The following is a 22,017-nucleotide window of genomic DNA, read 5'->3' as shown; positions in this document are numbered from 1 at the left end:
ATACAGAAGCCAGAACATTATGACTATATTAAGAGGCGACTGTTGCCACTTGGGTGCGCTCCTGTTCTTTAGATTTTAGGCTAATGTCAACGTAAAAAACAAACCAAAAAAACAAACAATATAAGTCTCATACTACAACAACATGAAGATCTTTGTTCATTGTTCATTTGCTTTGCTGGTAGTTTCGGTGTTTGGTTTGTTTTGAGCTTTAGGTAATTTAGCCAAAACCCATCAGGGCAAAACTTTTGAGGAGGACTTGCTTGAATGTTTTCACTGAACTCCTGAGTTTCGTATTGAGCAAGAAGCAGGAATGTGTGAGGAGCTGCCTGGGAAAGAATTTCTGGGAAGAAACAGCTGGAGGGCGGGGGGTTTGACTCGGGCTGTTGTCTTCCGCCGTCTTCCACATCTTGAGAGAGAAAAAAAGGTTCATTTTCAGCTCCCTTCACACAGACACGCCTCGGACTGACTGCGCACCTGAGCCGCCGAGCAGCAGGTAAAGGTGAAGCGGACCTCGGTGTGTCTGCTGCCACAACCAGGCACATAGAAGACGAAGATTGGCATTGAGGTTCCGACTCAGAAACGTAAGTATCTGTGATTTTAAGTTGTTTCTTTTTTTTTTTTTTTTTTTGAGACCCAGCGGGCTGAAATTCAAGTCGAGACCTTTCAGTAAACTGAACGGAAATTGCTCAGGTTTACACGCCGCATTCTTGTGTTTTTCCTGGACATTTTGAGATGGTAATAACAAACAGTAATAACAAACAAAACATAAATGAAAGAGGAAAAAAAAACAACAATCTGCAGTGATTAAAATTGTGCAAAAGAAAGCGAAGTGAGCGCAGTAATCCTTCGCTCTAATTCAAACGAACCTCCAAACGGGACAAAATCCGGATTGTAACGTGATAAGCATTTAACATCCTTTTGAACTGTTTTTCTATGTGAGGTTTTTGTTGCTGGATAAAACAGGCAGCATGGGAGAGACACAAACTACAGACGATGGCACAGTGACACGATCAGCAGAGGTATGAAAACTCATCACCTGTATATTGAAGTATAATTGTAGGTTTTCTTAAACTTGTCTTTTGTCTGGGAAAGTATGTTGGGTCGTTTCTTGTGGATGACTGCTGCTTGGATGATCAAATAAAGCAGCTGCACACACAGCTGAAGTACTTAAAGGTGAGTCCGTTGCTGATATTTCAATCATAGTTGTAAAAAGAAATCTAACGCACAGTTTGTTGACAACCAGGCTTGCAAGAAAATCAGGCCGGTCACCTTGAAGTTCTCACTCAAAGGGGTGAAAATCTATGATGAGGATGAAATGGTAAGTGTATTTTTTTGTTGTTAAAAACATCCAGTATAACAACCTGCTTCAACTTCTTTCAATCACATCTCATTTTTTTAAATAAGTCTTGACTTGATTTTATTGCATAACTATCACAACCTGCATTGTTTCAAACGTGATTTCAAACAAATGGCATTTATGTTTCTGTTTGTCTGACTCTTTGATGTCTTCCTGGTCCAAAGACCCTCCTAATGGCTCATGCTTTGCGAAGAGTCTCTCTGTCTACCGCCCGCCCAATTGATGGCCAGTTTGCCTTCGTCTCCCATAACCCAGGCAGCACCTACGGCCAACTTTACTGCCATGTCTTTAAGGCAAGACATGCCCGAGCGGTAAGGAATCTCTTCAAAGTGGGATAATAAAATGTTGCTCTGTTAATTTTCTGACTGAAAAACTGTGTAAATGTGCTTTTATAACAGAAATGATCACATTTAAACTCCATTTGTCTAAAACATTATACATAATATAGAAATTTAAACTACTTTACTGCATACACTTTCCAGCATTTTGAATAACAAACAAAGAAAACTAGAAATCGCAAACAAATGTATTTGATCCCAACAGGACACTCAAGTAATTTGGGGGGGAAAAATCAAGTTCTGTGACTAACATGAGACGGAGCATGTAGACTAACAATGTGCATGTCATATGATAACCTATGATAATGTTCTTTTCCATAGAGAATGATTACGCAGGGGCATAACCTGTAATTTTGGAAAGAACATTATGTTACTCTGAAGGCGAAACATCTGAGGATGAGTTATTTTAACTAAAAAGGCTACATCTGAAAGACGTTTGTTTATGAAAAAGGAAAAGAAAAGATTTTATTTCAAAATGAGAAGGATCATGAAAAACGTGCAAAATTTGACATTTAGAAAAAATGGACATACAGTTGAAACCAGATATTTATGCACACTGTATGAAAACATACACAGCCTTTTTTCCTTCCTTTTTTAACATAACTAGCCTTAATTATACCATTTTAGGTCAGCTAGAATTACCAAAACTATTTGAGAGTTTATATACAGTTAGCTTACCATGCTGCAAAACATTCTGGGAAAGCCTTGTGCTTGATTATGGCTTTGTAAGCTTCTGGAATTCAGAAGCTTTGCTCCATTTTGAGCAAATTGGAGCAACACCTTTGGATGTATTTTAAGACACAATTTGTCCTGGTGTGAGATCATAGAGAAATTAGACAAGATATCAGGAAGACAACTGTGGATCTCCACAAAGTCTGGTTCATCCTTTTGTGCAAATTCCAGATGATTTACGTTGATCCGTTCAGTTTTATCTAAGTATAAACAATGGTTTTATCCAATGGTATGATGTCTAACCATCATATCATTTAGGGAGGAGATGGGTTCTCTATTATAGAAATGTCTGCGTTTTAGTGAAAGTGCCGCAGTCACATAAGTTGGGTAGGAACACTGACTAAAACATCAATCAGAGGAAGAAGCCAGTAATAAAAAAAATGTATAAAGAGCCAGGTAAGAGTTTACAAATTTGGAGACATTTCCTGTGGTATAATGAATCTAAAATTTAAGTATTTGAAAAAGAGGGAAGTTTGAAAGACTGAGTTGGACCATGCCAAATGTGATGCACCCGAGTGTCGGCATCATGTGCACTTCACAAAATGAATCAAATCATGAAAAAAATAACATCTCAAGACATCATCTAAATGGTTAATGACCCTGACTGTTCTGCCATATTAGTAACAAATTGGTTTAAGGATGGAAAAGTCAATATTTTAGAATTACAATCAGTACTTTTATTCCAGAGTGAAAACGATCATCTTCTACACACTAAGACAAGAATCTTAAAAATAAAGTTCCAAGACCATTTCTGCCTGTCTTTGGAAGCTTTGCTTCAGTTTGAAGCCAAAAAAAACCCCAGCAGCACTGGGCATTATGGAAAAAGTTGCTATATTATTTTGTAGTCTGTTAGTTTCTTCCAGTTTATATGAAAGATCGTGCACTCCTCTTGCAAAAATGTGTACATAAATTGGTTTGACTAAAATAAATATCTTTTTAAGATCGGTTTAGCATCAAAACACTGAAAAAGTATTCTGTTAACCTTCTTGGCAAAACGATCAGAAATTGTTTAGATATTAGCATGGCAGTATATCAAGATATGTTAATAGCTTTATTGTGGTAATATAAAGTGATTTATCGAAGAACCAGGTGATTAATATAATTTTGTGCTGTGCAGTTGCTTTCTGCATTATATGAAATCACATTTCATTATATGAAATCACACTGCTACATTTGGCTCCTGAAACTGTATCAGACCAACTCATGAGTTTATCATTACCTTCAATGATATTGCTGACAGAACAAAATTGGAGTGCAAATTAAACTCATGCGCTGTCTGCTAACTAGAATTAGCTTCTTGCACTTTCTTCAGATGCATCAAAAGTCCTGTTCATAGCTTTACATAAAACTACTTTCTCCCCATCCTCCCTCCAGGTTAATTTCAGGAGTTTAGAAATTCTGCAAAATAATGTTGAAATCTATTTACAAGTTATGAGCTGGAGAACCAATTTTTAAAAAATTTTCTCTCTCCCTTATTTCTCACAGGCTCAGTTCTTGAATTTGCTACTCTGCCGATGTTTCCAATTGTTTTATTTGGAGAAACATCCAGAAGAGGCGCAAGAAAGCTCCAGTGGGTCATTGCCGCAGCGTAATCCCTCGCTGCTCAACCACGGCTTCCCTCTTAGCGTCAGTGCCCTAGTTTCCTTTAGAAGAGCTCCTTTTCGAGGACTGCGGTTAAGCACAAAGGTTTGGAACCTCAACTCTTTCAGTTAATTAAACTAAACATTTAATTAATTTCTGAAACGATTGTTTGAGAATTTGATATCTTTTGATAGATTTGTGCATTGTTTGACACATTATTTAAAAAGATCTAAACTTGCTTGAAATTCTATTTACTTTTAATTAAATAAAGCTTGGTTATATACAACCCACAAGGTTAAAACAACAAATTACATTCTGGTTTAGGTGTCTCCAATTTTATCCACATGCACTAGATTACTTTTTTTTGTTTGTTTTTAATTTAGAAATCTAAGAAGTCATCCAATGACCTTCCTGACAGCCAAGATGATGTTTTTTCCTCTTCCTCTCCCTCACTGACGCGGAAGAAAGTCATCCGCGCCAAAGGACTACATTCTGGAGCTTACCGCTCCTTCACTTTCACACCACTCAAACAGCGCAGCGTTCACGAGCAACTAAGTGTGTCACAAGGTGGGCCAAGAGTTCACAGCGCGCTATCAAGAGTCAAAGAAATTAGGTAAAGCAGACTGTTTGGTGTTATGTGCAGGGCTGTTGCTCACTGTTTTGGTGTGGATGATGAGCTCACACATGGTTAAACATTTCTTCAGAGTTTGTCACGGTTTGGTTTACGTTCACAAATGTTACTGTTAAGAATAGACACACACCGACTGCCTTCCAACACTAACAATTACCATGGAGTGTCTTTCTTTTCCCTCCCTTGGGATAAAAGGAAAATTCAAATTGATTACACATTTTCTTAAATTTGAAACAGAAAAGGGTCAAGACAATGTGCCAGTGAGATCCCGGGCTCCAAGTTTAGCTGAAACAGAGGAAGCATTGGCTCAGGCTGTGTGGAGTTGGGCTGGTCTTGCAAAGTAAGTATATCAAAGTTCTATAAGTATCTTGCTTTCCCAGATTCCTTTATGTTGGTAATGCATCAGTGTTTTTTTCTTCTCTGCAGTGACAGCAGCTACTCCCTCCTGGCAGATGATGTCATGGGATCATACCTTCTGTGCCCTCATCCCAAAAAACCTAAAAGTGGTTCCCTTATCGTTCGCTTCCCCTCTGGCCTGAAAACCCACCTTATAGAAAACACTCGTAAAGGGAAGTTCATGTTGGAGGTAATCATCATAACACATGGTCACTACACTTGTTTGCCAATAAAAAGTACACAGTTATGCAGTGCTAAACTATTGATAAATTTATACAATTGCATAATAGACACAGTGCCATGAAAAAGGATTTTATGCCTTATAGAGTTTTGCTATTGATTGAAAAAAGCTGCACAAGCTGATAAAGGGTAGTTCTGTTATGGGACTGCTCTGGAGCATTGAAAGATGGCTCATAAAATGAAGAAGACAGTCTACAAGTATGAGCAACTTTGTATTTGGAGACTGTAATTCAGCAACGCTGAGAGGCATCTTCAGATCTGCTGCTCTGTAGACTGCTAAAGGATCCTGCCTGCCTGCTCACACCTATAGTAACTCTTTGAAGAAGACATTATCCCTTTGGATTTTCTGTTGTAGTTAAATTTTAATTGTTATTGGGGGTTTACTGGTATGTTTTGGCACAATTTCCTTACAGTTCTGGAACAAGACTTCAGTTCTGCCTCTGTCTCAACAATAACCCATAGCAACTTCTTGATTTCGTTCCTTTTTTAAAAACTTTAGTTGTACATTTGTTTCGGCTGTGCTTCATATCACTGTCTTGTTGCATGACCCAGTTTTAGCTGCCAAGCAGCTGGCCACAAATTTGACTTTAGATTACTCTAGGATACAGAGACTATGGTCAATAAATCACTGCAAGGCGCCCAGTAATGTTAGCAAAAAAACACCAACCCCATGACCCACCCACTGTGCTTAAAAGTTTATGTTGTAATGCTGTTTAGTGTTAATTAACCACGATGCCATCCATTATTTCCCAAATATTTCAGTTTTAAAAATCCAGAAGTCTTAAAGTTTGTTTGCTACATGTAGGCCTCAACTTTTAAAAGATTAATCTCTAAAATTTAATGTGTAGTTCTTCATCTGAGAACTGTAATTTATTTATATATATATATATATATATATATATATATATATATATATATATATATATATATATATATATATATATATATATATATTCACACACAAACTAGAAATTTGGTTCCCTGTGTGCAATGTTGCAAGCTTTTAGCATAAAAAGGAAAATAAGAATTTCCCTTTTCATGCAAAAAGTTGTCAAATGTTTAAAATAAATATTAAAAACTATACTGTCTAATTTTAATTGTGATTTTTTTGTGGCAGAAATGCAGGAGAGAATTTCATTCCCTTGGTGAACTCATTGAATACTACTCGGTGACCCCGGATGAGCTGCCTTGTCAACTGTGCTGTGCACGTGTGAACCACTGTTATGAGTGGGAAGAAAATACCAACACACAACAAGCTGCAAAACCATACAAAAACTCAACCAAAGCCAGAGTTAAAAGTTCACACTAAAAGTGAAAGGCAATAAACCCTGAGAAATTAGCTGCCAAGATGAGATGAGTCAAAATATGAGAATCTCTTTCTTTTGCACATTTTTTATTTTTAGCATTTTCACATGGTATATTGGGTATGTTTCACTCTCTAAAACACAGTGCTCCTATTATCAGTGTTGGCACATGTCTATGCTTTTGTATGCGCCAGATTCCATCAGGGCAGCTTATTTGTCAGAGATAATGTTGAGTGCTTGCAGCTTTTATGTAAAGTAAAATTTTAAAGTATTTTTACAAGTCTGTAAGGCATTTGACATTTAAATGTTTTTAAATATACCCCCTTTAAGTGTGGATTTTATTGCTGGGTCTTACTTTTTCCTCACCCCCCCCCTAAAATCTTCTAAAGATGTTACCTAAGTAAATAACCATGTTTTACTCCGATTGTCCTTATCTTGTCTACATATTACTCTGTGTTTAAGAGATTGTATATGATGTTGCACTTTATTTTCAGTCCATCATATTATGTGCAGTTTAATGTAACAAAGTTTAGAGCACATCAAGATTGTCTGTGATGGTGGAAGATTTCTAGTCCATAATTTCTGATTAGTTATTTTTATGACCAGTCAGCATACATTTTTTTATCTCCATTTTACAATAAATAATGGACTTTCGTTTTAGTCCACATCTCAGTAAAATATGTGTCCTATGATTTATGCCTTGAATTACATGAATTAAATGCAACATTTTACTCAACATTGGATTATAATTCAACCTTGCAATTTCTTTTTTAATGTTTGACAAAAAAAGCACCAGGTTACATTTACAACAGTAACACAAGACAGCTTAATTTTTTGATGCCATAAAGAAGTTGTTTTTTTTCTCAAAGAAGCAAATTATAAAAGAATAGTCATTTTGATTTCTTGTTTCAGTGTGTATAAATACTTCAGATTAAGCTAAAGTTTCAAAAGATCTAAGTTTTTCACTAATGCTCATTTGTGAGCTAAGATTTAAAGTCTAAGATTTCTTATATATATATGTATATAAAAAAGTTATAAAATGAATTTTAAAATATTGTTAGGCTTATTGAAGTAAAAAAAAAAAAAAAATACTCGGAACTTACAAGTTTGTATTGTTGCACTCACGAAACAGATAGGAGTCCTTCTTCAGTTTCGGCAACTTTATTTGCCCCACACCGTGTGCATTTTCTTTTGGAATTGTTCTCCTCAGAAGCAGCCGGGCGCAGACTGACAGAAAACCGTTACAAAGCTTCTTCTTTTTCAGAGCTACAACGTTACAACTGACCAACTGACAGTACTTCCGCTACCCAACCAATCAGTGACGTAGCACGCAGCTCTGATTCTGTAATGCTTCTGCGGCTGAACAAAAACAACTGGGCAAATAAATATATGTTAAATAAATGAATAGAGTGTTTTATTCATAAATGAAAAAAAATAGTAATAATTTAAATAAAATACTTTTAGGATGCAACAGTATCCTATCTTTTTCTTCCTTTCCAAGATGGCCGCCCGTTTCGGCCGCTTTGACTCGGATTGGGCCTTTAAGGTTGCTAGGTAACGTTAGAACGCTACCAAGAGAGGAAGACCCGAGACGTAGAAGCAGGAGACCCAACGCTGTTTCTGACGAGGTCAGCAGGTGCATAAATATTTCTGTCTTCTGTATTTGCTAACCTCTATGTCGGGAAGAAAATTGTTAATATAATTCTTCTAGCAGTTAGTCGTTGAGTCTTGTTGCTTCTGACTTTTATTAAGTATCTAGGTTTTCATAAGACCTAAGCTTTTCCTCTCTTCGGTTAGCAATAACCGTTTCTAACCCCATTGTCCCCTGCTGTGAGGTGGATGTTAAGCTATGGGTTCAGAGTCAGTTAAGGTGGTGGCGAGGTGCAGGCCGCTGGATGACAGGGAGAAGACTCTCTGCTGTAAGATGGTTCTGTCCATGGATGTCCACCGGTGCCAGTGCTTCATTGAAAAGCCAGGGGCACAGGATGAGCCACCCAAACAGTTCACTTTTGACGGGACCTACTACATTAATCAAACTACTGAGCAGCTGTACAACGAGATTGCCTATCCTTTGATTGAGGTAAGCAGCTATAAATAAATGAATAATGAATAACAGTAGGTCACATGCTTGTTACTTGATACTCTCAGTCACCTTACCTCATGATTGCATCAAAGTCGCAACTGTGGTGTGATCCTTTAACACAGATGTATTTATGCAGGGTGTTACTGAAGGATACAATGGCACAATTTTTGCCTACGGGCAAACTGGAAGTGGAAAATCTTTCACCATGCAGGGGGTGTCTGAACCTGCAACTCAGAAAGGTGTAATACCACGAGCTTTTGAGCACATTTTTGAGAGCATTCAGGTATGGCTGAGAACTCCTTTTTTTTGTAGCTATGTCTCAGATTTAGTTTTTTTTTTTAGTCTTTCCTAAAACAACAAACAGGGGCATTGGGCATGTATCGAGCACACTTAGTTATAGTTATTGTCCAGACTTGCCTAAGCTGTGTTTGCTTAGGAAGAGTAACTGTGCTTACTATTTGTGTGCAAGACAGTGCGCTGAAAACACAAAATTCCTTGTGAGGGCCTCGTACCTGGAGATTTACAATGAGGAAGTAAGAGACCTTTTGGGAAGTAACACCAAACAGAAACATGAGGTTAGTCTTTGTTGTTGTAACAAATTTGTGCATATATTTCAAACATTTATTCCTGTTGTGATGGTTATTGTTTACACACAATAAAAATCGAGTTTCTCAAAAAATATTGTATCAGATCAATAAGAAGAAAAGAGACATTTCTACAACTAAAGTGTGATCTAAATTGTGATCATGTTATTATGGCTATGCTGTCATGGGGAAGATTGCTGACTTGACATTGTCCAGCAGACAGTCAATTACACCAGGGTAAAAATGCCATTGCTGTAGAAGCTGGTTGTTTTAAAAGATCGATATTCACATATGTTATTGGAAAGTTGAGTGGAAGGAAAAATGCGCTTAAAATGCATTCATTGTGCATTTTTGCACAATGTATGCATTGTATGCATACAATGTATGTGATTGTGAAGCAAAGCTAGTTAAAGTTAAATCTTACACACATCATCTGTTCCTCATTAGCATTTCCTGAACCAATTGCAATATTAAAAACATCTTACCTGCAGCTAACTAAGGATTGAACTGTTGTGTAGTGGTGCAAAGTGCTCTTTATAAAGTAAAGTCAATTTAATATTTTTTAAAATTAGATTTATTTCTCATTCCATTTCATTTGTTGATGACTGCCATGCTATGAAAAACACCTACGTAACAATTCATTAAAAAAATCCCCTGGACCAAATATATAAGGATACTTTTCAATAGGCCCAAATTTCTTTATTAAAATATATTTTTATTTTTTACTGGATTTGTAAGCCATAATCTGACATATTATTAAGCCATAATCATCTAATTTTTAAAACAATCCCTGAAATAAAATTCTGGTGATATTGTAATTCACTTATATGTACTTATAATTATAACCAATTTGCTTATTTGTGTCTTGATATCTATGCACAACACTTACTGCTCATGTTGCCATAGTAACATGAACTGAAGTATTTTGGAGAGGTCAAGGTGTTTTAAGAGGATAATGGAGTTGTATTAAGTGTGTGTTTTTATTACGCCGTTTGAATGGCTAGCTGAAAGAGCACCCGGAGCGTGGGGTGTATGTGCCGGACCTCACCATGCTCACGGTGCACAGCGTAGGGGAATGTGAAAGAATCATGGAGCAAGGCTGGAAGAACCGGGCAGTGGCTTGCACGCTGATGAATAAAGACTCCTCCCGCTCCCACTCTATTTTCACCATCCGTTTGGAGATCTGTAACACTGGTAAATATGCAATCATTTATACAAAGACTTTGACTAAGCCCTGTCTCATTTGTGTTATTTTGATCTTACTTTGCTGTTCCTAAACATTTATATTTCTATGCTGTGGCATGATTTTAAAGTTGCTTCACTAGTTGATTTTATTTTGTTTGAAGACAGATAACTTTTTCTGGATTTTTCTTTCTTTTTTTTATCAACCAAATATTCAGATCCAGCCGGTCAAGATCATATACGAGCAGGCAAACTTAACCTTGTAGACCTGGCAGGAAGTGAGCGTCAGTCTAAAACTGGTGCCACTGGAGAGCGACTCCGTGAGGCCACAAAGATCAATCTCTCCCTCTCGGCTCTGGGCAATGTCATCTCTGCCCTGGTGGTCGGCCGCTCCAAGTACATCCCCTACCGGGACTCCAAGCTGACCAGACTGCTGCAGGACTCTCTGGGAGGAAACACACGGACATTGATGATCGCCTGCCTCTCACCTGCTGATAACAACTATGAGGAGAGTCTGAGTACTCTGCGCTATGCAAACCGGGCCAAGAGCATCCAGAACAGACCTCGAATCAACGAAGACCCCAAGGATGCTCTGCTGCGAGAGTATCAGGAGGAGATCAAGAAGTTGCGGACCCTCGTCTCAGGCCAGCTAGGTATCTCTGACCTTTAGTATAAAACCTGATTACAGAGCTGCCGTGCCTTGTAAAGTTTTTTTGTTTTTTTTTTACAATTAAATGTTTCAGATTGTTACATTTTTGTATCAAGCAAAATTAGCCTAAATATATAAATGACAAGTTAACCTCTTACAGAAAAAAGCAGTTGACAACTTCAAATCACTGGTGTCAATTATTTGTTGTAACTGGATGAAATTTTGGGGAAATTTGGCACACTCTTCCTTGCAAAATTGTTTTATTTCAGCCCACTAGAAGGGTTTTTGAATATAATTGTCTTGCTTAAAGTCATCTTAAATGGATTTAATCCAGACTTTGACTATACCACTCCATACATCACACTACCACCACCATGCGGTGACAGAAAAAAACGATTTGTTTTTGTTTGCTATCAAAATGTGTTTAAGGACCTGAAACGTTTACGTGTAAAAGAGAACAAAAAAAAAATATATATATATATATCTGTAAGAAGTTATACAGTTTTTCAATACTTTGTATGCATGTTTTTAAAATTGAATAATAATAAAAAGTAATACAAAGGAAAATTGTAGGAGAAAGTCTGTTTTTAATTACCTTTTTCCTTTAAATTTTTCTACAGCTCTTCTGTCTGATCAGCCTGCAGATGCTCTTTCACGGTTGCCACCCAATGCTGATGAAACAAAGGAAAAGATTAAAGAGGCAAACAGACGATTCCCACACAGATATATCATTGCACATTGAAGCAGCCGTTACACAACAACCAGTTGATTGATGGTTCTTCTTCTACTGTCTCCACAGGAGTACGAAGAAAAGCTGGCAAAATTGCAGGCCGAGTACAATGCAGAGAAGGAGTCCAAAGCAAAGCTGCAGGCAAACATTATTGCTCTGCAGCGCTCATATGAATCAAAGCTGTCTAATCTGGAGAATGCCAAAGCCAGCAGAGGGAGCTCTGACCCTATGAAAGGTAAAGGGAACATTTCTTACACTTTCCTTTTACAATATATCTGTACAGGAGGATGATGATGTTCCTCTTTTGTGACTTACTAAGCCTCTGCTACATTTAAATTTAAATATTTTTCAACATAAGTGAGCTCCAGCTGTAAAGCTCAAGATGAAGAGAAAGAGAGCACACCCAACATTGATCAAATCAGTCTCTCTACAACCACTTCACTGGGAAAGGTATGGTCATTCTAATGTGACTATGAATGATAAAAAGCCCAGATGTAATTCCGAAAGGGATAAAGAACCCCCCCCCCTCCCCACATAACAATAAATCCAGTTTCTTTTCTGTGTGTCATCATGTTGCTGAGGCAGCCTGATGCGTCTTGTGCTGCAGTCAGCACTCAAAAAGATCCAGATGGAAATGAGCTCACGTACTCAGATGATACCAAATCAAATGAGCCTCTGGACCAGAAACATGTACTGGAAAGGTACGAGGGCTTATCTCAAATTTTATATTGTGTACTTTATTTACAAAATTTTGTGTGTTCTATATTGATAATTAATCTGGTTCAACTACTTGCCTTTAGGAGACCTCCACTTGCTATGTAAATTAGTGCTGCAAATTTCAGCTGTGTGTAATATGAATAGAGCTGTTATGTGAAGGTATTGGAAGTTTGTTAGAGAACATCAATAGAAAAATCTGGGCTTTATTGAAGAAAGTTAAGAAAAAGATCATTTTTGAAACAAGAAGACATCCCATTTGCAGTTTGTAACATGAAAAGACAGAGCAGATATGTGGGGGGAATGCTCAGTTTAGTCTTTAACTACACTCAAAAAGGTGTGTGTGTGTTCAAAAACTAAAAATCTTTAAAACCACGTATCCTTTTTTCACTTCACTAATATGCATGTGTTGATTAATTACATAGCATTCCAAATTAATACTTTGATTGTTGCGGTTCTTATATTAATAATGGGGTTAAGGGTGTTAATACTTTTGCTAGGTACTAAATATACTGTTGTTCTGATGATTTATTTCTTCCTTTATCTCTCAAGACTGCAGATACTAGAACAGGAAGTAATAGGAGGGGAGCAGGCCAGGAACAATGAGTTACAGCAGAGACATCGGCAGAGGAAGAAGTTCGCAGATCAGAGAAAGGCCCAGCTCATCAATGCACTGTCAGAAGACAGTGAGGAGAGTGACAGTGTGTTATTGAATGTGTACAATTCAATCCAGGAAGAAGTTCATGCCAAAAGCCAGATACTGTCCAGAGTCCAGGGTAAGGTGGGTGGCAGTAGCTTCAGGGGCAGAACTTGAAGAACTTCTGTGAAATTTAAAAGGAATCAAGCCTGGAGCTGATTGCGCTTTTAATGTTTTATTATTGTGTCCAAAATTAAATTATACATACCACAGTTTACATGTTATTTATACTGGATAACTAAGCCAAGATTAAATTATTTTGTTGTAACAGTTGAAAGCAGCCAAACTGGAGATCCGTGACCTCCAGGCGGAGTTTGAACTGGAGAGGAACGATTATCTGGCAAACATTCGCCGGCTTGAGAGGGAAGGCCAGCTGCTGAACAGCCTGCTGGAGCGCATGGTGCCACTGGTACGCCGAGACTGCAACTACAGCAACCTGGACCGCATGAGGAAAGAAGCTGTTTGGGATGATGACAGTTCCACCTGGAAGCTGCCAGATGTGATGGTGCAGAAAACAACTCTGCCTTCAGGTAAGGAATATGATGCAGTGGCATGGTGAAACTTTTAAACACTTTTAAACTAAATCCAAGGTGGAACGCCATCGTTTTTTGAAGATTTCTTTTTTTGCTTGTTCTGCTTTTTTGTAGCAGTGACTCCAAATCCTTCATCCCGCAGAGATTCAGGTTCTGATCATGCCGAGTCACTTATGGTGTGTGAATTTATAGATCGTCTTTGACATCAAATACACACTGTTAATTAAACTTTAAAACACAAGCATATGTTTATATTTACAGGTTGAAGAAGACCGGTACAAGGAATTGCTGGATCGCAAAGACAGTGAGAGTATTGCCAGCAACTACTTTAAGTCAAAAAGAGCCAGTCAGCTGCTGAGCGGTGATGCTGTTAAAGGACATGGTGAGTCAATCATCAGTGCAGACATTAATAATGCAAAAGGAACCGATTATGCTAAATTCATATTTAGCATGGTTTTATACTTCTAGTTGGGTATCAACTGCTACCAAAAACAGCCCACATGCTTAAAAAATCTACTCAGCCATTTTTTGGCTACAAGTTAATGTTTTGTGGCATCTGGAAAATCAAAAAAGCTCCTGATTGTTGAGTCACATTCCATGGACATTGTGCAGTTACCTAGCAACCCCAGACAATCTCAGCCCTGTTATCTAGCAACCCAAGCTGAGCACCAGCATTTTTGGTCAGCTGGTTTTAATAATAACGATACATTTTATTTATAGGAGCCTTTCTCAAAACTCAAATAAAAGATACAACAATAAAATAATAAAAACACTTCAATAGAAAGAACAATAGACATCAAATAGAATAAACATTTGTAATTATTATTATTACAATCGTGCTTCTGTTTGGAGCCATTTTTGTGTGAGTGTAAACTTGAGTTGGGAGGCGTGGCGCTTATTTGGATTTAAAGTGACAAGAGACTGTAAGACCGTCTCTTTCTGAATAGAGCACCAAATCGGCAGAATGGAGCAGAACAAAATCTCATTATCTAAAAATGATTTTATGTAAAAAAAACTTTTTTGAACATATTTTGTATTATCCTAACTTGTTCAAGGAAGCGTAATAGGTCACTTTTAAGCAGAGTGCTACTTTGTTTTGTTTGTCCATGATTTAACAGCTCAGAGTGTTAAATTTTTTTGGAACATTGTAATGAAGCTACAACATTACTTAAACCATGTCAGCTTATTTAGAAAATCAAGTATAAATTAGTGTTGAACATTTATTGTTACCTTTACAGTGAACACATACAGTACATCGTAATGTGAAAAAGGGGCAAGAGATAACTATTACCCGTTTTACTTCCTTTTGTTTTTTCCTTCCATTTTTCTCCTTTTCTTTCACTTATTCTCTTCCACTGGTGCAGCAGGCTACCATTCTGTGAACGGTTCCAACATGAACCCCTCTCCCAGGTCAGACCCTGTCCTGCCACGGCCCTTTCGCCTAGAGTCTCTGGAAGTTTCGGTGCCCAACGGGAAGGCGAAGCGCAGAAAAAGCAAGTCTCACATTCATAGTGAAGAGACATAAAGGGACTTTGGTGTTTCAAACAGGAAGCTGACCTCATAAACATTTGATTTTGACTCGAAAGAGTTTGTATACTGGGATAAAATAAAATATTTATTGCTAGCAACCTACTTTTTTGCATCTTTTATCTGGAATTGTAAGACTACAATCCCAGATTTTTCCCCCCCCAATTACTTAAAAGTTTGATTTGCTCACTTAAGTTGCTTTAGTATTTAATTGGCTGTATTTTTGTTTAACAGTGTAACTTGTGCCATTTAGTTCAGACAAAAACTATTAAGAAATAGCTTTGAGCCGTAGTATAGATACATTGATATAGATATCTCTCCTTTGCTTTCTCTCAGCAAATGCACACTCAGAATTACTGTGATTAAACTGGATTTATGCTACATAGTGATTTACTGTATTTTTATAGCATGCTTAGTCCATTTTGACACACACCACCAGTGTCTGCTCATCTCCTTCAGGGTTAAATGTTCAGAGATATTATTCAGCATACTTTGATTATAATAATTGTTATATTTGAATTCCTATTCCTATCAGAGGTCGGAGGAGAAATGGGCAGACTGGTTCAAGCTGATAGGAAGGCTACTAGACATTTTTGTCCACACAACTCTTGGTCACTGTAATCCTCTTCTTTTCTCATTCTGGTGCTCTGTTTGTCTAAATACATTGAGTTGTCAGTGTGGTATTGATGGATTTCCATATTCATACCTAATAAAGTGGCCAGTCAGGGTATTTTGTTATCACTTGCGTTAACATTGCAGCAGATGCACTTTATTCCCACTTCTTTTTCCATACTGATAAACTTAGTCTTTTCTGAAATGTGTTGAGCTCAGATTTGGCTTTTTTTAAAAGGAAAGTCCTAGTTTTTTTTATCTATTGCTTCATATCACTAAAGCTGTGTCGGTTTTCAAATTTGATGCCTAACTTTTGTTCAGACATAAAAGACGGAGACACCAAGCCACTATTACAACTTTATTCAATGCTAATACACAAGCTGTTGAGTCAGAAGAGTTCCATGTGAGGGGTATCAGGAAAACAGAGAAAACAGATTATCTTCAGCAGCACATGGGGGTTGTCCACAAGATAATCGGATAACAGAAGAACAGCTGAGCAGGCTGTGTAAGTGGCTGAGTGGCCTGTAAGATGAGTAGTTTAGCTGATGTTCTGTAACGAAAGTACAGAACAGAATTCTTCAGTTTCAGAAAAAAAAAGAAAAATAGGTCAAAAAGCCTGCAGGTTATTGTAAGTTGATCAAATTACAAGGCCAAACAGTCTCCTTGTTAACAGCTCTGCAGCTGCACTGCAAAACTCAAAATGTGCTCTGCTGTTTCTGTGGTCTGGTTGGACGCAACATGTAATTCTGAAATGAGCACAATAAACAAGGCTTTCAAGATGCGGTACATTCTGTGCAAATTTTATTTTCATAAGCATTTGTGGAAAACACAGATGATTAGAACATTTACATATATTTATTGGTTTTTAACAGTCCAATTCAAACATGAACAATTCAGCTTTCTCTTAGACGATGTAACTCAAACATGCGGAAAAACATCGTTTGGTAATCAAGTATTTGGGATTCATTTTGCAGTTAATTAATGAACAACTGCAAAATCATACTTCACAAAATCCCAAAAACAAATAAAAGCTGCAACAACTCTTCTTCAGGCACATCTGTGAAAAGTGAACAATCAACAATTGTCAGTTAGGGCAATGTTCCTTATTCACAATTAGGCTGATTTAGTTTTTGGTTGCCTCATTTTTTGCTGTATCAAGCTGAATATTACAATACATACTTATTTTTGATTTAGATAACATTATCTTGAGAAAAATATACAGAAATGAATGGGTTTGAAATGTGCAAGGCATATTTTGAATGATTTTTGGAACTTAAAGAAGTGTTCTCTTTACAAATGAGTCTTACATTGTAAAGAGTTGGAATGCTCAAAGTTCCCATGTAATACTCAAACACTCATAAATCCTTTCAGTTAGACACACTTAAGCTATATGCAAGGTTTAACTCTTTAGCAGACCAAGTTTTCGGAGAGCCTCTTTTCGATCTGATCCCACTCCAGGAACCATCATCGCAGTGTAACCCACTGAGTCTACAGGGGTGTCGGATGAAGACTGAGATGTGGTGGTGGTTTTCATTGACTTGCCATAAAATTTGTGCTGTGGGTGCTTTCCCTTGTTTTTGTAGTTGTCTTGTTTAGCGGAGTGCTCCAAACCTTCTGTCTTCAACCCACTGGATTGAGATTGAACATGTAATAATAAAACAGGCTGTTGTTCTTCCTTGGATGGCTGATGGACGCTAGCACTGTTCTTCAGAGGCCTGTTCTTGGGTTCTGTTTTCTCTTGAGAGGAACAGAACGATGGGTTTCTTGTTGGGTCTGATGGATCTCTTGCAGGTTTTTTAGAGAGAGGTTTTGCTCCATCCTCATGCTCGAGTCCTTTCAGGAGGCCGAGCTTCTGCAAAGCTTCCAGTCTCACTACCTCAGGATTTGTTGCTTGTTTGACACTTTCTGAAAGGTCTGCTGTCATGGATTCATTTTGAATTTTTGGATATATGTTGGCAGGTATTTTTTTAGGTTTTGGGGGCACAACAGGAGGTAATGCCTTGGGCTTGTTCATGTCTGAGAGGGATTTATCAGGTTTTGTGACATTTCCCAATTTTGAACCTTCCAGTGGTGTTGGACATTGTCTGTCCAAGTCTATAGTGTGATCAACTGTTGGACATAAAGGCGTCTTCCTCTGGGAGGCATTTCTCCGCAAATGAACTAGTGCATCATAAGATAGAGGTCCTCTTGTTAAAGGGCCTTCAGTTGGCTTGGCTGAGTTTTCTCTGGGTTTTGTGGAAGATGGTATCACATTAACCTCTGAAGGTACTGGGGGAGCAGTACGTTTCTCGTTGTGACTGGGAGCTGGTTTGTTGTGCTTGGATCTGAACTGAGACTTAGGAGATGCTGATTTGTCTACAGGAGTGAGTGATTTGGTACTGGGAACAGAACACTGAGAACCGCTTGCCACAACAAGAGGTGTTGGAACAAGGTAGCTCTGCATGTGTTTGGTGTCAACATTTTTTTTGATGGGTTGGTTACTTGGTTTATGTGAGCCTGAAACGCAAACAAGTACAGGTTTTACACCCAAAATACAAGCTTTCCTTTGTTAGAGGACTCAGTCAAAACTGAATCATAATCTGACGTGCTCTGAAAAATGAACTCACTGTTGATATTGCTTTTGGCCAGAGAAAGAGACAGGTCAGCCAGTTTGGCTGAAATGTTTCCAGAGGCGGGAAGTTGTTCAGGTTCATCATGTGAGAGTCCACTATCGTCTTCATTATCCAAAGACTCAATAGTCTCCTCCAAAAACATTAAACAGGCCTTCTCTTCTGCAGAAAGATGCTCTAGACTATCTTCACTCTGAAACACATGAACTCATGAAGCAAATATAATATAAACATGAATGATGACCTAAAGATAATAAACCTCAAATACAAAACAACAAACACTAAAAAAACCCAAAGACATTATGTAGCATTATGGTCTTAATATTTCTAGCTGCTTTGAAAAATGAGCACAAAGATTTTTAGGTTTTGGAGGCAAAACGTACAAAGCCAGAGTTTGCGCTGACAACGCTGTCGCAGCTACCAGCACTTTCCATGCCATTCATTGTTGCTGATTCAGTGCCGCCTGGCCAGGTATCGCTTTTGGGCATTTTAGTCAGTGGCACACAATGTTGTTTTCATCTGTAGAAAGAGTTTAAATCAAGAAAGTGAACAAGGCAACGACAAAATGTATTCATGCAAATAAGATTTACTATCAGAGAGACAGCTACTTAAAATTGCTTGTAATCTGTCATTGTTTGTTAAAGACATACAATAACAGTCCAAGTCATATCTAATGTAAATATCTGTGACAGATTTTTTTTCTTCTGTAATAGTCAACAAATTAAAACTGTACATTAAAACTGCATACTGTTTACAGCTTTCATCCTCGTAAGATATAGATGTTGTGTGGAAAATAATTCAGGTTTGCTGCTGTGTGTATCTGAAATTGAACCCTACTCTGTGGTCGACATAAAACCACTGTGGGGCCATTTATAAGATGTTACTCATGTTCATTACTGCAGACTTCTTATTCTTGTCTTCCTCTAAGACTGATCTACCCTTTCTTATCTGCTGACCTGAAAAATTGTGTAAGCATTGTTTAGTTGCACAACCGCTGCTGTATTAATGATTAATTTAAAAATCTTTTCAAGAAAACAAAGGGAAATATGCACTCATTGTAAATATTGGTTTGCCTTAATTCATCATTGATTCATCATCTGCTTTGCTCTAAAAAAAATAATAGCATAAAACAAATCAATATCATATCCTGAAACTGTGAATAATTGACTCATAAACAGAAAGTCTTTATGAGTGACTGAACTAAACCTGGTAATAAATATGACAATCATGTGAATTATTTTTTAAACAGTACGTGCAGAGCAGCAATCTTGGATCTTAAAATCAGCTTGATTATGCTGGACTGACTTTTAGAGTTGAATAACTCTAAAGGTTAGGCATAGTCTTATTTTTTGATTACATAAAAGTTTTAAAATGTAAAATGACACATCAGGGAGATCATAAAGTAAAGTGATGCATGTGACCCATTTTAAATTACTCTTGTAGTTGGTGTTATTTTATTATTGTCTGATAACTTACTTTAACTTGTAAAGGACTCTGACTCTTTATGATAATAACCATTACCAAAATCTTATCTGCAAGATTAACTAAAGTTGTATCCAAAATATAATCTTGGGTTTATGCTTTAACATTACATATTGTCAGTCTGCCCACAACTCGTTTAGTCTTAGACTGTTTAAATGTATTTCCTTTACCAGTTTCACTGAAAGTTGTCTCTATTTCCTCAAGAGGAAATATTTTCTGCAACACAGGAGTGACTCACATGCACAGACATTTTCCAGCTATAAAACCCCAATTTCAAAGAATACCAGGCTATCATACCTTAGTGTTTGATAGATAGCTCCTGTCCTGCCCAGCGCATGTGACTTGGATTACAGCACACATGGCACTCCTAATCTTACTTTACTGGATCAGTTTCAGAGGAAGTGGAGGGTGACAGTAATGGACTACAGAGAGCTATTCTATATTCAGTTTACACATGTTATTATCTTAATCCTTTTTAGTGTAAATGGTAGGCATTACTACTGCTAAGATGTGTTACATTTTTACCAGAGCATTGCCATTTTAAGCTAAAGATGTGCGTTAATGTTGCTATTTCCCAGATAGTGCTGCAGATTTAGTGTAAAAGACCCTTCAGTATGAACCTGGCAACACTCACCAACAAACCTTGGGATGCATTTCAGCACCTGAGGCAAGGGCAGCAGGACAGACCCACAAAAACATCGAAGGCACAAAAGCACTTGTGTTCACTGTGCAAGTTTTGGTATGTCAATCCAAGTCTGTAAAACTTCCAAGGCCCTATTGCCACATAAGTATGTACTGGGGCTTATCTGTAGTACTGTAGAAATAGTTCAATGTATAATTCTGAACAATACATAGTTGTTGATATGTTGATAAGGTTTAGTTTGACATAACCTGTGGCAAATACCCCAAAACACCTTACTAAATTTCATTTTTAGCAGTCACATTTTTTCTAAATTATTACCATAGAGTTATGACTTTTCTGTTTGTTTAATTCATCTGCATTGTAAAAATGTAATTCACCAAGCCTTTATCTCAACACAGATACTTTTATTACCCACAGAACAAGGATATGGCTACCACCATAATGTTCTATATACAGCAATAAATTTAACTGCCTCAAGGGAGTTATGTAATAAGCAACATCAACCTTTTTTGTTTTCCCAGGACAGCAATAAATCTGCATCTAAGTTTTAATTAGGGCCTAAGTCCATTTTTGCACTCTTTCATAATGTGTGCTACAATATTCATTAGAACATCCACTGATCATTAAGAACCCAAAACTGTAAAACTTTGATATAGCTAAAACCGAGGTAGTGACCTGATTGTCACTTGAACTGTCAACAGAGTAAAATATTCTAAGTAGAAGTCGCTGAAAGTGGTTTGAAACATGTAGTTTATTTCATGAAGATAATTAAATATATTAATGAACTGAATTATTTACCTATACACATGGATGTATGACAATAGCCAGCTAATACAGTGATGTTTAGCATTAAGTGATAATGATGCCTACCTGTCTGAGTCCTCGCGCAGCCCACAAGTAGGACAGTCATCCTCCGGCCCGCATTCAATTGTGCGCGAGGATCTGAAAACACCTGCATGGACTTTGAGCTCTAAGCTCTCAGCCAATCAGATGGCAGCACTATCCTCGAGGCACGCAAGGCTGTCATTTTATAAACAATTATCTGTTTTGTTTCAGGGTCAGCAGGTTCGAGTCTAGGTTTTTATAGAGTTTATTTGACAATAAACTAATTATATTAAAGTGCTTTAAATAGTGTGATTTAATGTCAGCCGCTCTTCCCTCCCATGAGTCGATTTTTCCCCTGTCATCGGTTTGTAGAGGTACTAAAATGTTATACGACGTTCTCAAAAAGATTTGCAAATCAATAATTTGTAAAAAATCATTTAGAGTTTAAGAAAAATAACTATTATTCCTTTATTATATGTGGGATAGAAAACAGATCAATTAGTTTGGGTTGAAAAAGTGATTGCACCTCTTGATCTTAATCTCTAGCAGTGGTAACTGCTGCAGTTGG

The 22,017-nt window shown here is 37.4% G+C and overlaps 3 protein-coding genes across 6 annotated transcripts; 2 read left to right on the top strand and 1 right to left on the bottom strand.

Moving 5' to 3' along the window:
- The first annotated feature begins 339 nt into the window (after window positions 1-339).
- Window positions 340-7,315, top strand: sh2d5 (SH2 domain containing 5). Of its 2 annotated transcripts, none has more exons than XM_023325107.1 (10): window positions 340-581; window positions 964-1,019; window positions 1,093-1,173; window positions 1,244-1,318; window positions 1,522-1,668; window positions 3,913-4,113; window positions 4,392-4,575; window positions 4,877-4,979; window positions 5,066-5,225; window positions 6,393-7,315. In XM_023325107.1, the coding sequence occupies exons 2-10, from the start codon at window positions 969-971 to the stop codon at window positions 6,582-6,584; spliced, it is 1,194 nt and encodes a 397-aa protein (XP_023180875.1). In that variant the 5' UTR covers window positions 340-581; window positions 964-968; the 3' UTR covers window positions 6,585-7,315. The 2 variants fall into 2 exon arrangements, with proteins under 2 accessions (XP_023180875.1, XP_023180874.1); XM_023325106.1 differs by having other exon boundaries at window positions 941-1,019.
- Window positions 7,316-8,023: 708 nt separating this feature from the next.
- Window positions 8,024-16,383, top strand: kif17 (kinesin family member 17). Of its 3 annotated transcripts, XM_023325104.1 has the most exons (15): window positions 8,024-8,207; window positions 8,415-8,659; window positions 8,799-8,945; window positions 9,136-9,237; window positions 10,251-10,440; window positions 10,647-11,081; window positions 11,698-11,777; window positions 11,877-12,042; window positions 12,166-12,257; window positions 12,393-12,508; window positions 13,074-13,302; window positions 13,490-13,748; window positions 13,866-13,927; window positions 14,013-14,133; window positions 15,116-16,383. In XM_023325104.1, exons 2-15 carry the CDS (start codon window positions 8,429-8,431, stop codon window positions 15,274-15,276), a joined length of 2,391 nt encoding a protein of 796 aa, XP_023180872.1. In that variant the 5' UTR covers window positions 8,024-8,207; window positions 8,415-8,428; the 3' UTR covers window positions 15,277-16,383. The 3 variants fall into 3 exon arrangements, with proteins under 3 accessions (XP_023180872.1, XP_014325418.1, XP_023180871.1); XM_014469932.2 differs by having other exon boundaries at window positions 8,024-8,659; window positions 15,119-16,383; XM_023325103.1 differs by having other exon boundaries at window positions 8,024-8,659.
- Window positions 16,237-21,600, bottom strand: LOC106699724 (specifically androgen-regulated gene protein). The gene is made up of 4 exons (XM_023325105.1): window positions 21,495-21,600; window positions 18,883-19,018; window positions 18,497-18,692; window positions 16,237-18,386 (listed from the first exon to the last, which is right to left on the bottom strand). Exons 2-4 carry the CDS (start codon window positions 18,985-18,987, stop codon window positions 17,290-17,292), a joined length of 1,398 nt encoding a protein of 465 aa, XP_023180873.1. The 5' UTR covers window positions 18,988-19,018; window positions 21,495-21,600; the 3' UTR covers window positions 16,237-17,289.
- Window positions 21,601-22,017: the final 417 nt, after the last annotated feature.

This window comes from Xiphophorus maculatus, chromosome 20 (assembly GCF_002775205.1).
Source record: "Xiphophorus maculatus strain JP 163 A chromosome 20, X_maculatus-5.0-male, whole genome shotgun sequence".
NCBI classification, from domain to species: domain Eukaryota; kingdom Metazoa; phylum Chordata; class Actinopteri; order Cyprinodontiformes; family Poeciliidae; genus Xiphophorus; species Xiphophorus maculatus.
This window is presented reverse-complemented; position numbering and strand designations above follow the sequence as displayed.

Excerpts from the sequence above, each read along its gene's own strand:
- LOC106699724 (XM_023325105.1), bottom strand. The coding sequence starts at position 18,987 with ATGCCCAAAAGCGATACCTGGCCAGGCGGCACTGAATCAGCAACAATG. Across the intron at positions 18,693-18,882 it reads TCAGCGCAAACTCTGGCTTT|AGTGAAGATAGTCTAGAGCA; the intron begins GTACGTTTTGCC and ends CATGTGTTTCAG. Across the intron at positions 18,387-18,496 it reads GGCCAAAAGCAATATCAACA|GCTCACATAAACCAAGTAAC; the intron begins GTGAGTTCATTT and ends TTTGCGTTTCAG.
- sh2d5 (XM_023325107.1), top strand. The coding sequence starts at position 969 with ATGGGAGAGACACAAACTACAGACGATGGCACAGTGACACGATCAGCA. Across the intron at positions 1,174-1,243 it reads CACAGCTGAAGTACTTAAAG|GCTTGCAAGAAAATCAGGCC; the intron begins GTGAGTCCGTTG and ends GTTGACAACCAG. Across the intron at positions 4,114-4,391 it reads GACTGCGGTTAAGCACAAAG|AAATCTAAGAAGTCATCCAA; the intron begins GTTTGGAACCTC and ends TTTTTAATTTAG.
- kif17 (XM_023325104.1), top strand. The coding sequence starts at position 8,429 with ATGGGTTCAGAGTCAGTTAAGGTGGTGGCGAGGTGCAGGCCGCTGGAT. Across the intron at positions 9,238-10,250 it reads ACACCAAACAGAAACATGAG|CTGAAAGAGCACCCGGAGCG; the intron begins GTTAGTCTTTGT and ends TTGAATGGCTAG. Across the intron at positions 13,749-13,865 it reads GAAAACAACTCTGCCTTCAG|CAGTGACTCCAAATCCTTCA; the intron begins GTAAGGAATATG and ends GCTTTTTTGTAG.